Genomic DNA, 15,867 nt, shown 5'->3' with positions numbered 1-15,867 from the left:
AGAGGCACCTCTTTGCTGTTTTTCTTCTTTGTGCTGTTCATGTCAAGCTTGAGGAACACTTGGCGCTCACTCAGTCACCGAAAGGGGGAGTATTCAGTGTGTTAAATAATTCATGCATTCATTTGCACTCGTGAATACTTCTACTATGAAATCAAACAACAATCTCTTGACAGTGACATTGAAATTCTCATTTTATGCTTATACTCCTGTCACTGCGACAAGTTTTAAATGTTTTATGTTCTTCAGAATTTTTTAAATGCAGCAAAAACTTAAAGTTGAAGATTTGTTTTTATTTTTATTAAGAATAAATAAAGATCAAAGAGGAATATATACAAAAATTATATTGAAATTAAAACCTCCAGCTCCAATAGAAAATCGTCCTAAGCTATAAATCAAACTAAAAACTAGAAAAATGTTCTTTTTTAAAGATAATTTCTAATACGAAAAAAATCGTACTTAAAATTATAAAGGTTCACTTTCTATTTTTCAGAAATGTATTTCTTAATAATAAGAGTTACAAATGTTAGAATAATGTACCCTAGAGTCACAACCTTGTCTTTTAAATACATTTTTTCTCAATATTAATGGCGCTGAAAGCATTGTTGTTGATTTTCTACAATTTTGAAGATTTTTTAGTGTGGCTGGAAATATATTCTCCTGTTTGCCTCTAGCAAAGTAAAGTAATACACACTAAAAGGCTACAGGGCATCCAAATGGAACAATAAACATGCTTAACACTGTTTCACGTTAAATTGCTGGAGCGTCAAAAGCCAAGAGCCAATAGGGATTACGCATACCAAATAAAAAAAGAGGAGACGCAAAAGCCGGAAAGATGAGACCCTCAGCTTTTCACACATTACAAACACAAGAAACGGAAAAGGGGAGGCGGCGGGGGCGAGCCGCATTGAGTGATGATGACATTTTGGCGGGATGCTGTCATCTGTTTTTATATTTTTATTCGGCGCGAAATGCGTACACGCATTTAAATGCTAAAGACAGATGCAGATGGTGACCTGTCAGCCAATTTGTTGTTTCATCTTTTTGTTTGGCCCTCTCGGCATGCCAAGAGGAGCCCAAAAAAATGCAACTTCATTAATTTGCTGGAATTCGGCCGAAACAATGAGAAGAGAGCGAGAGACGAAAGCAGCAAAGAAACACAGATGAAAATTAAGTAATATTATGTATGCGTCTGTTACGTGAGCGACATGCACAAGGCTGACTCTTCTCAGTCGCCCTCTGGCTCTGGGTAATATGGAATAATGTGCCCGATACGTGACAACTTGGCCTAAATATGTATATATAGTTCCAGCTGTGGCAGCCAGCTTCCTGGCTTTGCTAGAGAACTGCCAAAGGTCCAAGCACAAACTGACAGAATTTGATTAGCTAGCGCAGCAGCTGAGTTATGTGAGGATGTAGTTCCTAGTCTCGTCGGCTGGGTTCTTCACACACAAAATAAAATTAACTGTCTTTATGTACGAATACAACCCACAATCTCTCTTTTTTCCATCTTATAAATTACCTAATCACATTTGTTTAATGTATATAATGTCTCGACTACATGCAGTCTTTAATTCGTGCCCAACCACTGTACGCCCTGCGCTGAGTTTCAACAAAATCTGCCATATTAAATAGCTGTATATAATTTTTAAGAATAGGGAATTTAATTAGACAGTTCTTTTAAATGTTGAAATTTCTAGAGAAATGTAAACTATTTATGTGTGATAACCATAGTAAAATACTTTAACACAATTTACTTAATATAAATAAAAATATGTTTGCAACATTCCATTTGTTCAAGAATCACAATTCTAATAAATTTATTTTTGAAAAACACAAACCAATTATCAAAATTAAATAACTCAGATTTATCAACTTCCAAAAAGTTTTACTTAAAGAATATATTTATGTTTATTTGTCAATTTTGTTGTTGTTTAAATTACGTGTAATTGAGCTAAACATAAAATTGTTTTTTGGGTTTAAAGGGTCATAGGCCTTAAAGGGTTAACGAACATTTAATTCTTAATCCAATTGCTAAGTCTCAGTTTTCTTTATCTAGTCTGACTTTTCACACATCAGCAGCTGAATCTGATTTCATGTTGAATCCTTCTTTTAGACAAATGATTCTGTTGCTGTTTTCATTATGATTTTACTGCTGTTCTGCTTGCTGCGGAATTTATGGTATTTATTTTCTTTGCCAAAGAGAACAGAAGAAGAAGAAGAAGCCTCCCAGCCAAAGTTTTTATAAATGTTTGTATATACATTGTTTTGTTCATTTTTTTTGTAAATCTTTTTGAAACGCTTCATGTGTGAGCTTAAACGAAAAATTACACACCGGGGACCCTGAACACTCTACAGCAGAGCACACATACGCACACACACGGGGGCATTATTTATGACTTTCGACAGTTTGATGAACAACAGGAAGCTGGTAAAAGGTGTTGTAAAAAAAAGAAATAGAGCGCTTTTAGAGCAGAGAGGACAACTCAACTGCAGTCCATCCATACGCAGGACTTTGTCAAATTTTGACAGCGCGTCAAAAGCTGCCCGACGAAAAGAAAGAAATGGGAAAAAATAAAAAATATAAAAAACAACCAGTCAAAAGCGGATAATGAAAACGTTTACTGTTGTTACGTTGTGGGTGTTTTAACTGTAGCCGGCAACTGTCAGCTTTATTTATTGTGGCAACTCTGTCAGGACTTCGTACAATGAAATCGCTATTTGACAATCGCTTATCCTTATTACGCAGCCCAGTCTTTCTGGGCGCCTGACAATTCTAATTGAAATTTATATTGGATTTATATGGGTTTTAAAGCGCCATTAAATGCATTAGTTGACGTAGTAAAAACAAATAACAGCCAAAAGAAAACACCAAAAAGCCAAAATTGAAATGTAAATTTTCAACCAGCAAGCCATAATGGCCAATGGAAATGGAATACGTTTGCTTTCAATGGCGATATTTCGAATTTCATAAAATAGAATTATTTCCTTAATTTGTTTTTATCAATATTTAACATATTATAATATTTTTTATTTCTATGGAAACTACTTAATATAGGCAACTGATTTTTTTTCAATCTAACTGAACGAAAGACTGTTAAGACTGCTAATATAATATAGAAATACACTCAGAAACAAAATTCTTCCCTCAGATTAGGAAATTGGACTCCAAAATAAAAATTCAAAAATTACAAAGGAAATCATTTTTAAAAATTAGACAGGGCTATTTCTATTATATTTTCTCACAAATATATCTCTTAATAAAAACAATAGTTGAAGAAATGAAATATGAAATCTTAAAATACAAATGTTCAGTTAGAATAAAAGTATCAAGAAAGCTAATTTTAGAGAGTTCTGTGCCATTTGGCTATTTTCTAATAATCAGGACGTTTTCATTTTCTGAGTGTATGCGAAGAGTATCAATAAGCAATAGCAATTTCTCCATATCAATGATTTCAAACTGGTGCTTCTTTTACCCACAGTCAGTCCGTCCGGCAGTCAGTCAATCTGTCTGTCCGTCAGTCAGTTCATTTCCTGCAGCACAAATGTCGATACTGTGGAGGGATTTCCGCTTGACATCAGGCCACTAATGAGAGCCACCTTTCGAGTATACTTATATCGTCAGCCTCAACTCACTGCCTCAATGAATTTCAAGGACAAAATTAATGGCTGACAAATATGTATGTGAAGTAAAGTCACGCAAGTATACGCGATAAGTAATATACATTTGTGCATGTATGTTTCACAGAATATAAAAATGTTGCTGTTGTTAATCACACGAAAGTGCTTGTACAATTTCCAGTCAATCTGGAGCGGAACTTCGGTTTCATTTTATATATATATATGGTGTATATTATTATAATTAAAACAACCAACTCAATGGCTTCTACACTAACTAAAACAATAAAAATGTCAGTTTGGATTTGTGGCACACTAATTGTCAGCTGGCGCCGAAAAGTCGGCAATATAAATATGCTCTGAGAGTGGTTTTTGTGTTGTGATATAAAATAACGGCCATTTACAATTGAGAACAAAAGAACATTGTATTTTTACAGTGCGATTTACTTGTAAAAAAATATAATTGAACTTTTATTATGATGACGAGCTCACTTCAGCGTCAGTTGACCAAAATTAAAAAGTAAAAAATTTTTATTTATTTATTTAATGTCTGAAAACAAATAAAAATTTGAAACTAATAAAGATTAAAGTTAACCTGTAAAAGGGTCCATTACTTATTGCAAGGATTGGGAAAATCCACCCAATCAGATTACAAATTGTTGTTACATATAAACAAAATGATGAACGTGAAGTTGCAGAGCTCTGTGTTTCACCTTTACTTTACTTTTACATCATCAGTAGAGTATGAAGGTTCCACATATATCTGAATATTATACAAAATATAAACAATTGATTGACAAAATATTTAACTTACGTAATGAATTAATGCATAAATACACATATATTAAAGTATATTTGACAACAATTTGCAGAGATAAAGCAGCAATGCTTGGTAAACATGATCGAGCTGTGCTGTACCAAAAGCAAATATATATATAATATAATATATAATATATACACACACATTTCGATGAATGAAACACACTCGCCTAGTTAATTCGAACTGAATCGCTTCTCCCTCTCTCCCTCCCTTTACCCATTAGTCTGTCCCTCTCCAAGCATACATTGCTTTTTGGCCAAAGTAATTTGTGGACATTTGCAACACATGTTTAGCTATGCGGGCGGTCCAAGCCCAACTAATCCATCATATTCAATATGTGTCTACCACTCCTGAGAAACCACCCCCCCTCATCGTTTCACTATCCCACACTGCTATTTAGCCGCAAGCTGTCAGCAACATTTGTCGGATCCAGCGGGTCTAAGAGATGCATCAAATTATATTCACACTGACATTCAGTCAACTTCATTTGCCAGCCCAGCAATCCATCTAAATGGATTCACGCCCAGAGCAAAACCGCACCGAATATGCTTTCTAGCCAGACCTCAATTAATTTTCATTTATTATATATATTATTATTCTTAACAAGTGCTTGTTTGCTTGCAATATGACAAGCGCAGACGAATACTGAATGCTTTTAATGCTTTTAAAGCATTCATTAGCGAAATTTGCAGAAACGAATATCCAATATCAAAACAAATTAATAAAGTGGTTTCAAATTTAAATTCGATAAAGTTTCAAGTGAGTTTTGCATATTTGAATATGCTTTTTGTTTGAGTTGATTTTTGGTGTACTACGTTTATATTAATAATATACTTTTTGTACTCTGATGCCGAAGGTAAAAGAGTAGTTTTTCGATTTGCTGTTGATTCTGCTAAGAATAGTAATAGCAAAAGAGCAAAACAGACAAATCATTGCTATGGCAGCAAAACTAACTGTTCAGTTCAACTGCTATTCTCTCGTTCTGCTCTCATTCGTTCTGCTATTGCTCCTACTAAAGAGAGCACATTTCTTTCTTTCTTTTGCTTTTGCTACTTGTATTTCTCTTGCAAATAACAGTGCAGAGCAGAGTTCTGCAGGAGCATTCGTTGCAGTTTTCTGTCATTGCTCTGTTTAAGTTCGTAGCAGTAGCAAGCAGAGCAAAATTGTTATTACTATGTAAGCTACTGAGCAGTAAATTCAAATACTGGTTTTAATTGCTTGCAAATTACAGTCTGAACTATTATTTTGACTAACGAGTGCTGAGTTTACGAAAGCTTCTTATAGATTTCATTGGTTTTTTGGGGTTTATATATAAATGACCACTATATTATGTATGCTATAACCTTTGGCTATAATAAGATTAAAATTCAATGTATTCAGCTTAATGAAAATTCAAACACACATTCCACATTTACTGCATTGCTGTCATTGTAAACCCCACGTTCATTCCACATTTTAGCAGGAATTTAAACCATTTTGCTTCCCCTGCACACAAAAGTTTCAATGCCTTCCCCTCAATTTACCATTGCAGCAACAGCAGTAGCCGAAAAAGCATTTTGAATTGCAATTTCGTAACAAGGAAATCTAATTTGCCAAGCCAAAAAGCAACGCAAACCCCACAGCCCCAAAGAACCAAAGAGCAGAAGCAACGCAAACGAGTCGAGGCGAGGCGAGGCGAGTGAAAGAGACAGCCAGCGAGAGACAGAGATATATTTGTAAGAGAGATGCATGCAGAGAGGGGGTGTGAATGAGAGAGATTGAGACATGTGTGGCCCCCGAGCACCGGCACTCACAATTAGAGGCGCCAAATTAAAAACCAGCATGTTTCAGCTGTAACCTTGGCCAAAGGCAAATTGTGGTTGGGGTAGAGAGTCTGCTATGCCATCATTTATCCCCCCACCTCCCCAGAGCATCTTTTGAAATTAAGATGTTTTCACGTATACCGGAGGAATCGCTGTCTGTGCCATAAATTAGACGTGTGTCAAACGATAATTCAGCCTGTCATTTGATCTAATTAAATCAAAGCACTTAAAACCCAAATTGTTTTAGCGGTAAATATTAACCAATAATTCTTAAAAACTTAATAATGATTGATAAATATGTAAAAATTCAACAGCTGTACCCTTAATCATTTTATCACTATGTTCTCAAAGAATCCAAGCGATTTCGAACAGAAGCAAATATTTATATCGTTATAAGCACTGTCTAATGATGGTTTAAAGTCAAGTTGGGTTTGGTCAGAAAGATATGTGAGAAACCTATCAAAAAAGACCTTACCAACAAACGAATTAAAATAAAATACTTAGATTATTATTCCATTTATATTTTATTTTTAGTGTCTGTTCACTTCAATATGACAATTTTATTTGTATCTAAAATAATTTGTTAAGTTTCATTCAATTTTCTAACGTCGTTAAATAAATAAATTGATTGCTGGTAAGTCTATTTATGGTTATCTTCGAGCTGATTTCCATCTGTAACATATGGTAAATTTAAGTCTTTGTGGATTTGTCGATCTGAAATGTATTTTGGTGTTACATTTTGGTATCCTTGGAGTATTTTGTTATTGTAACTCTAATTTAGAGTTGAATTATAATTTTGACAGTTGCGTTTTAAAGTTATATTAAAAAATAATAATGATTGATATTTGAAAAAAAAAAAAAAATCATTTCCAAAAATTGCACAGTTCATATAATTCTTCATTGTTAATATAGTAATGATAGCCATAATATCACATTAATTCCTTCTCATTTATTTTGTTTAAAATGCTTTTTTTATGTGTTTTCACACAAGTCGAGTGCTAATTGAGTTGTTTGTGTGTTTGTGCCTCCAACTGGATGATTAGGTACAGTTACACGGCAAGATTTATAGCAGCAGGTTGCAAGTATGCAAGGGGCATTGTGAAAAATACCTTCGTCAATTGAAAAATTGCCCACACGTGTCGCTTTTGAGCAAGCAGTCGAGGGGGAGAAAGGTGAAAGGCAAACGGATTCCTTGTACAAAAACCATGTTAGTAATTTGCTATTGTGTCTGTCTTTCATCTTGCTATATTTTTTGTGGTACCCTTGGTGGAGGGTGCTTTAGGCCATGCTGGTCTATGATATAGAATATGTTTAGGATACATAGGAGAATTGATTTATATTCCAATTTGTATGCAGATGAAAAAATTACAGAGTTTATTAATTTTTAATTGCTCGTTAATATTTGATATTTCTCAGGTTTTCATTATTACAATTTATTTCTAAATTGAACAAAGCTGTTTTTGATCTTCTTACATTTTTTACAGAAATGTTTAGAAATTTAATAATCAAAAAATTATAATTAAAAACATTAAAAAATATGTTAACAATTTAATAGGGTATTTCATGTTCATGTTCACTTTTTTCATTTGCGTGCAGAACAAGGTGCTTGTGTCAATAAATCAATAAACGCCTTCCACTGTCATCGTCATCGTCATCGTCATTGTTGTGAGTGTGTGTGTGTTGGTCTGTGTGTGTGTGTGAGGGTGTGTGTATAAGTATTTGTTGTGCCTTGTGCCCTGTGTGCCGTTTGTGCCTTTTTGTGTTTGTGCTCGCTGGCCCGTGTGCATATTGCGCAATCATTTCGTAGTCGTATGTGCGATTGTTTGCGGCGATTATTGCGTTTTAATAGCCCAATACAATATAAATAAAATCATCGGCATAACGGAATTCTGCGACTCAGAGTCCTGGACAGAGTTCAGTGTCCAAGCCGATGTAGACATTCATATGCAATACAAATATAAATATAAATGGAAGTTGAAATGGAAATGGAATTCAAAGTCGTTGTTCGTTTCGAAAGGGGCTTTAAGACCGGGCCAAAATTCCATACCCGCTGCTGGCATGCGGCATGCGGCATGCGGCATGACTCATCGTTGCCGGCTGACTGGCGCCAGGCGATGTCAGGCAACCATAAAAAGCGGCAACAACAGCACCAACAACAAAGACTCGTACACTAAATTGTTATTGCCTACTTGGTGGCGTTTAGTTTTTCATTCCAAGCAAAACTGAAATCAACGTCATATTGTTTGTCTTTTCCGTTTTTATAGTTGTACTTTGCTCCCTCTCTCTCTCTCTCTCTCTCTCTCTCTTTCTCTATCATTCTCTCTATCTCTGAAATTGATTTTCCCAACACACAAAGCAGTCTGTGAGTAACTTGAATTTTTCATCTAGCCTCAAGATACATGTGTGTTTTAGTTGCACTCCATCGTTGTTGTTACTCTTGTTGTTGTTGTCGTTGTTGTTGTTGTTGTTGTTGTTGGTGTATTACATAATTGTCTTGGGCCTGTTGATGACTTAATAGGTCTCAAACTGTGACCTTGACTGTTGCTAGCCGGCATGAGTTGCTGCCCTTATGATTAATGACTGTTTGAGCTTTGATTTGCTTCGGCATTGTGTGATCTAATAGTCGATTATTCATGAGCACCGATTGCAAATGCCAAAGGAGGGCTATTCATGTAGATTCTTTAGAACACAATAGCGTATAAGCGAATAGAAAATATGCACAAATATTGTAAAGCCTTATTCAAGAGATTATCTAAGAGGTTTACACTTGAAGAAAATAGTGGAAACCCCATTAATTATCACTGTCTATATGAAACATGTGCATATTTTTAATAATATTAGGGGTAAATAAATCCATCTCCAATATTTAAAAGCTTCAGCTCTGGGTTGGATTGTACTTAAGATCTCATAGGCGATCAGAGTAGCCAAACGATTCATGTATACTAAACACGTTTAAGAAGTAATCTACCAAAAGATTGAATAATTGCAAGGAATATTTTAATATTTCTAATCTAATGTATCAATGACTGAAAAATCTAGGAAAGATTCCTAAAAAACCAAAACGAATCTCTCTCAAAAAGAATTATAATCTCAAAAGATAAATCTTCTTGAAATTGAAATAAATTATTTTATTTTAGCATCTGGAATCTCTGTGCTTAAATTATGTAAGGGAAAGTATTGTTGGAGCCCTGGTATATATTTATTAAGACATTGCAAGACAATTTAAATGCTCTTGGATCAATTTTCCATGTCAAGAATAAGCGTAAATCTTATAACAATACATACAAAACAATTTCATATGATTTTGAAGCTATTTTGTATACTAAAAATTAGCCATATTTTAGATATAATAAACACTTTAACTTTAACGGCAATGAAGAAAATAAAACTGTATAGGAACTTTTGTCCTCATGCTTCTGAAAAGACAGTTGCCACAGCTTTTAGTGGACTTCAGACTCTAAAAGATGATTGGAAACTTTTATGTTCGTTATAGTTAGAGTTGTGTACACTTGCGAAACAATCAAAAAGTTGAGTGCAACAAATTGAGTCTAATTGACGACTCTCAAAGCTGGCCAAGAATAATGTAAGGTCAGCCAAAGGAACAAATAAACAAACTATAGGCAACAATAACAAGCTGGGGTGGCAAAAAGTTCATTGGGGGGCTGGCTGAAAAACCACTTTGGCATACGAAAGCAAGTTTAAAAATGTGTCCCCAACTTTCTGGCAAGCGAAACAGCAAATAGAATACAAAAACCACAAAACCAATAAGTATAATAAGCACAAGTGCTCGAAATTACTTTGACCTATGTGGCAAGAGCTAGAAAAATAGGGAACAAAAAAAAAAACAAATAAAAAAATAAATAAAAAAAAGAAACATTGAAATTTACATGACAAAAGTCACGTCAGGGCATTTGTAATTAATTATAATGCTTTTAATGGCATGAGTCGAATTGTTACCAGTGTTTTGGCAGTAGTCGAGTACTATTTCTACTACGCTTTCTGCTACTATTTGATTTGTGGCTTACCCGCTGGCAAAATGCCCGGCGCACGGCAGGTGTGACAGAAGCACTGCATCACCGAATCGCGTACTAATCCAATCAGCATGATGCGTCCTTTTTATTACGCTTGATTTATATGTAAATATATGTATATATATATTTATATATATACTTAATATATTATGGTATATACTTATTTAAGTCGCAGCTGTTCGGATATGTGTTGTTTTTTGTTTTTTTTTTTGTCAACTGTATTTGTTGTTGCCTACTTTGGAGCGCAACGCACAGATTTTATATTTTTGTTATATATTTTGCGATATTATTGAATTATAATTTGCTACAATTATAATTGTCTAATTTATTTCGGGGCTCGCTTGTTGGCCACACAAAAAAGTATGCTACGATTTTTTGTATTTGTTTACAAAACGGAACAAAACACGGCGGCGTTGTCTTTGTTTTTGTTTCTGTGGTTGTTGTTGTTATTGTTTTGCGTATTTTCCTTTTGAGCGCTATTTATGCTGCGTGTTGCGTAGTCCGGCCTCTGCTTTCAGTGTTGTGCACCAGAACGACTCGACTGACCAAAAAGAGAAACGACGCTGACGGCGACAGCACGAATACGTAACGAGCGCAACGAACGACGAAGACAAACTAAATTATGTCGATGTTAATTTTTCAGCAGTATGCGAACAACTGACAACGCTAACGCTGACGGGCCAACGCCGCCGCCGCTTGCTCTGTCGACGCCGGCGACGACGTTGACGTCGCTCCAGCGTTGGCAAGGACAATGCATATATCAAAAGGACAAACCACTTGGGGGAGCAACAAAGCAAAGCAGCGCTACCTCCTCCCCTCAAGCGAAGGAGAGACCTAAAGAGAGAGAGCGCAACTCAGCAGCGCAGAGAGAGCGAAAATTGGTGGTTGATTTGAGAGAGTTTGCTTTCCGTATGCAACAATTTAGGGTTGAGTTGCGCTTCAAATAATAAGTTCACAAATGTTGACAATAATACTTTTTTTTTGCACAAATTTACTTTTATAATTTGCACTTAATGAGTTTTCACAATTTTTGTAAGTGTACAAATTTTTGGAAAAGTGTTTCAGTTTCGACCTTGCTGCGTAACCTTAACGTGCGATATTTCGAAAATATTTTTGGATTGTGCGCCGTGAACTCCGCCATTGTCTAGTTGTTTGCAGCAGAGCAAAAGAGAACCGGAGAGTACGGCGGAAAACTTTAGCTGCAGCTAGCTAAGCGCAGTACAATAAGCCGGCTGATTTGGTAATATCAACTATTAGGTAATATCATTTCCGAAAGCTCTTAATACAATATAAATACATATAAAAAAATTAATTTGCTCATAAGATTATAATAATAGTATTAATAAGTATAATAGTGGAAACTGATCATAATAGAAAGATAATTAATTACAATGTAAGTGGATAAGAATGGAAGGCTAAAATAGCTGACATTTTTAATAATAATGATAGATAAATAAATAAATATAAAATAACAATAAACTTTAGGGGCATAATACATGAAAATAATATTGGTAATAATAATAAATATTATTTCTTATTGATTATATAACAATCGATAAGAATTCTTAAGTTGAATTTAATTAACTTAATTTTTTCATTTTCAATATTTAATACTATTATCTTGAATATTGATTTGCGAAAATTGTAAAAACATTTAATCTTGAACTGTCAAACTCGATAATTTATAAAAGTGCTTACGATTTTCGAACTGTATTATTTAAGGCTGGCAATGCCAACAGCCTCGCTCAGCAGAGAGCGAGAACTTTAAAGCCAGCTGACATGCCCACGCAGCGTATGCGTTACGCTGTATGCTCTCTTTCTCGCTCTCACTCTCCCACTCTCTCTCTGTTGCCATCTCTCTGCTGCAGTTTGGTTCGCTGTGCCGAAAAAAGACTTTTCGAATATCGAAAAAATATTAACTGCAATTAGATTAGATGGCAACAAACCTAGCGACAACAACTGTGAAAGAATAATAAATAAAACGGCGATGACTCAAAAACTAAAGCGGAGAAAGAGAGAGAGTGAGAGAGAGAGAGAGAGAGGCAGTCGGAGACGGAGACGGAGAGAGAAAGCAGAGAATAGCAAAAATATGCTTGGCCAGCCCGACCAGAGTGTGAAGCTGGCGACGCGTCGGCCCCCAAAAAGGCGGACAAGGATATAGAACGGCAATTTAAATAGCAGAACGGCGCCAGTGTCGAAACCAAGCCACATGCCACGCAGGCCGAGGCGTCTCGGGGCGCCGATGAATCACAATGGCCACACATAGGCCAAAGTCGGAGTCAGAGTCGGAGTCAGAGTCGGAGTCGGAGTCGAAATCAAAACTAGAGTTTGAGTCGGAATCAGAAACGAAGTCAGAGTTGGAATATCCTGAAAGCTTGAGAACCTTACAGCCTTCAAGCGACATGTCTGAGACGATACAGTGGACCCTCGCAAATTGGAACATGCTCAATAATATCACTCTCTCTCTCTTTTGAATATGTTTATTTATTTATTTTATTCTCAAAAACTATAACATGGCAATAAGTACTAAGCATTATGTCTAATTAACAATAACTGAAAAATGTATATTAAATATTTAGATTGATAAATAGAAATTTGAATACGATCAATGTTAATACGAAGTTCTAATTTCATCAATTAAAATTGTTTATAAATGAATACGTAAATAAGATTTAATAGCTAAATGAACATAATAATATTCGCATATTTTAATCTGAGGTTTCTATTATTGAGAAAATTAATACAAAAATAAAAGAATCTTAAATATGTATCTGTAATCGAAAGATTTTATATATGAGTTGAAATAAATGCTCAACAGATATTTATAATGAAAATTATATTACAGAAAGGCAAATTAAAAACAAATATTCATAATAATCACTCACACATTAAATGCAAATGTTCTCAAGAATAAACATTTTAGATTCAAGATTCAATATATATAAATATATCTAGAACCGAAGCGTTTCATTTAGAGAATGTTCACTGTATATTTTAGTTTTATGCAATCGGAATTGCAGTTGGGGCATGGCGCGAGTCATAACATCATGACAGCAGCTTGTCGAAGGCATCGCAGAACAATGCTTCAACAATATTAGTTGTCGATTGTGACTAGGGGGTGGTGGGTGGGGGGGAGGGTGAAGAGGCTAGAGAGGGTCGGGTTATGGTTGTCGCTTTGCATTTGAATTGCTTTGGAAATCATTTGACGGCAAACACAACAATGTGAGTGTGCTGTTATCCGTCCGGTGAGCATTGATGTGAATGTGTCATGCCACAAATGGGCGCACGGGAGGCGTATAAAAGTTGAAAGAAGACGGTTAGTTGGGTGTGGGGGGATCAACTGTTATACTCATATTATATAATGGCATCAAAGTGTGAACATTTGTGTGTTAAGCGGCCAACGGTTTAACAGACAATTGTGTGTTAAGTGGGCATGAGAGTATTTTAATGATTATGTCAGTGCAAACCGGTGAGCAGAACTTGGGAGATGTTGGCTGTGGGAAGAGGGGGGCAGGCTCACAGGTGTACTTTAGATTTGCATAGTTGTGCATACTTACACAATAATGTTGGCCAAATTCAATTTGTGAAAATGTGTGCACAAAACGCTTACCTGCAAATAAAAGGAATGCAAAGTTTTATGAAATACGAAAATACAAAAAACAATTTTAGATGAACAAATAAACAATGTTATAGAAGGATTTTCAAAAAGTTGAGTGCCTTATGAATGTAAAGGAATATTCATAATCTTGGCTAAATTTAAAAACTGATTGAATTTAGTTGAATCTTTAACTTTGTCTTAATTTAACTTATAGCTAAATAAGCTATTTGTAAATGTTAACTTCTTTTCAAAAGCTAGCGAGCTGATTTGAGCTGAATTGTTACTCTGCAAATCTAATTAAGACTAACGAATTTAAAAGTGTGGCAAATGTTATCAAATTAGCGTGTTGCAAGCGAACCAATTTCCATGATTTTACAGCGTATTTTTCTAGCATGTCTAGCTGATTTCAAGCTAGTTGGTGTCACTTAAGCACGCTAACGTCTCTATCATTTATAATCATTAGCCATTAGCCAGAAACGATATCTGTTTGGCATTTAACACTCAAGTCTGCTTGGAGGAGCTGAGGTCAATAGGAGGAGTGGCGGCCATTTGAAGAGCGTCAGTTGAATGGGTCATTTAATTACAGCTAAGCACTGCTCGCTGCCAGTTGGCAGTCCCAAAGCTCTCCCTCTCTATCTCTCTCTGTCTCTTTCTTTCTCTCTCAGTATTTGGTTTCATTGAAATGCATTCCTTTTGTATGCTTTATTAGCTGGTTGCATTTAATTAAGCAGCTAAACATGCCCAACCCTCGATGGTGTTGATTAAACGAGACTTTCAAGTGACCGCAAACTGCAAACAAAACTCTGCAAATCATACACCGACCTACACCCTCCCCCTCCCCTCCCGTATCCTTCACCACAATTATCTCACCCACACACGCCCACAATAATTAGGCAGCACTTGCTGTTCACATGCTCTTGAGACGAAATTAACTGCTTCGCTTAGAAATGGAAATCATAACAACATTTTCTTATTTGACGATTGAGGCACGCAATGTTTGTTTGCACACTTTGGTCACAACACTCGTCACAATTTTCTAAACTCTCTTTCCACCCCTCTCTATCCTTCTTCAGAAGTTCTCTTTGCGTGCGTTGATTAGTAACACGTGCCGCATGTCGCATGCCGCATGGCTTATCCGTACATTTTTGCATGTTGCCAAACTAAATATGTACATACATTCATACATATGCAAAACATCGAGGGTTGTTCGAAAAGTTACGACTAGCTAATATCAGAATTTTGGATTAAAACTTGTTCTGCATTAACTAAACATGAATTAGGATTGTAGCTTAAACTTGTACAATAATTGTTAACAGGCAGTAGGCCACTTTATTTAAGCCATTTCTGCTTGTATATTAAATATACTTGTATATTGGCATCGTTAAAATATATGAATATTTTGTGTTTTTGTTTATATTTAATTTCAATTAAATTAAAGACTAATAATTTTAATTATTAAATTATTTAATTCTTATTTTTCGTATTTTTTCATTATCGACTGCCATTTCTCCATATTAAGCAAATAAATAAAATAAGCTGAACGCTTTATTAAATTCTCTTTTTTTTTGTATTATTTTATGAGAATCATTTCATACACAAAAGTTAACTTAAAAATAACATATCTTGTATGTCAAGAAAGTTGTTTGGCCAAGGAAGAACATTCAAATTTATCAATTTCTTATGCAAACAGCTTTAGGTAATTTACATATAAGCCAATAAACACAAATTTAAATCAAATTTGCAAATTTAAATTTAAATACATATTTGGCTGACTTTCAAGTCACTTCCACTTGTTGACTTCAATTAAAAGTTTCATAAGGAGTGGAAAAAAAATATGAATATATAAATATGATATATCATATATTTTAAACCTCTTGAGCCACCCTCGTTCATATGGGTGCACAACTACTACAACTACTTTGTTGTTTCAGTGTCTGCCGGCTGATTTCGTCATCACATCGGGCATGAGTCACAACCTCGAAAAGCACTCGTCGCGGTCTA

General features: G+C 35.1%; 1 protein-coding gene across 5 annotated transcripts in view; it reads right to left on the bottom strand.

Moving 5' to 3' along the window:
- Positions 1 to 15,867, bottom strand: part of LOC6561949 (stathmin) — a 76,405-nt gene that overhangs the window by 32,218 nt on the left and 28,320 nt on the right. For 4 of the 5 annotated variants that reach the window (XM_032735778.1, XM_032735781.1, XM_001987963.2 and 1 more), the window contains exon 1: positions 10,263 to 10,356. The exons of the other annotated variant lie outside the window; for it this stretch is intronic. In XM_032735778.1, the coding sequence (XP_032591669.1) occupies positions 10,263 to 10,341 (79 nt within the window). In that variant the 5' untranslated portion in view covers positions 10,342 to 10,356. Of the gene's footprint in view, positions 1 to 10,262; positions 10,357 to 15,867 lie in introns of those variants that run through there. 5 annotated transcript variants of the gene reach the window in all.

This window comes from Drosophila grimshawi, unplaced genomic scaffold (assembly GCF_018153295.1).
Source record: "Drosophila grimshawi isolate 15287-2541.00 unplaced genomic scaffold, ASM1815329v1 contig_1377, whole genome shotgun sequence".
NCBI lineage: Eukaryota > Metazoa > Arthropoda > Insecta > Diptera > Drosophilidae > Drosophila > Drosophila grimshawi.
Note: the sequence above shows the minus strand (reverse complement) of the source record. Positions and strands in the feature narration are given on the sequence as shown.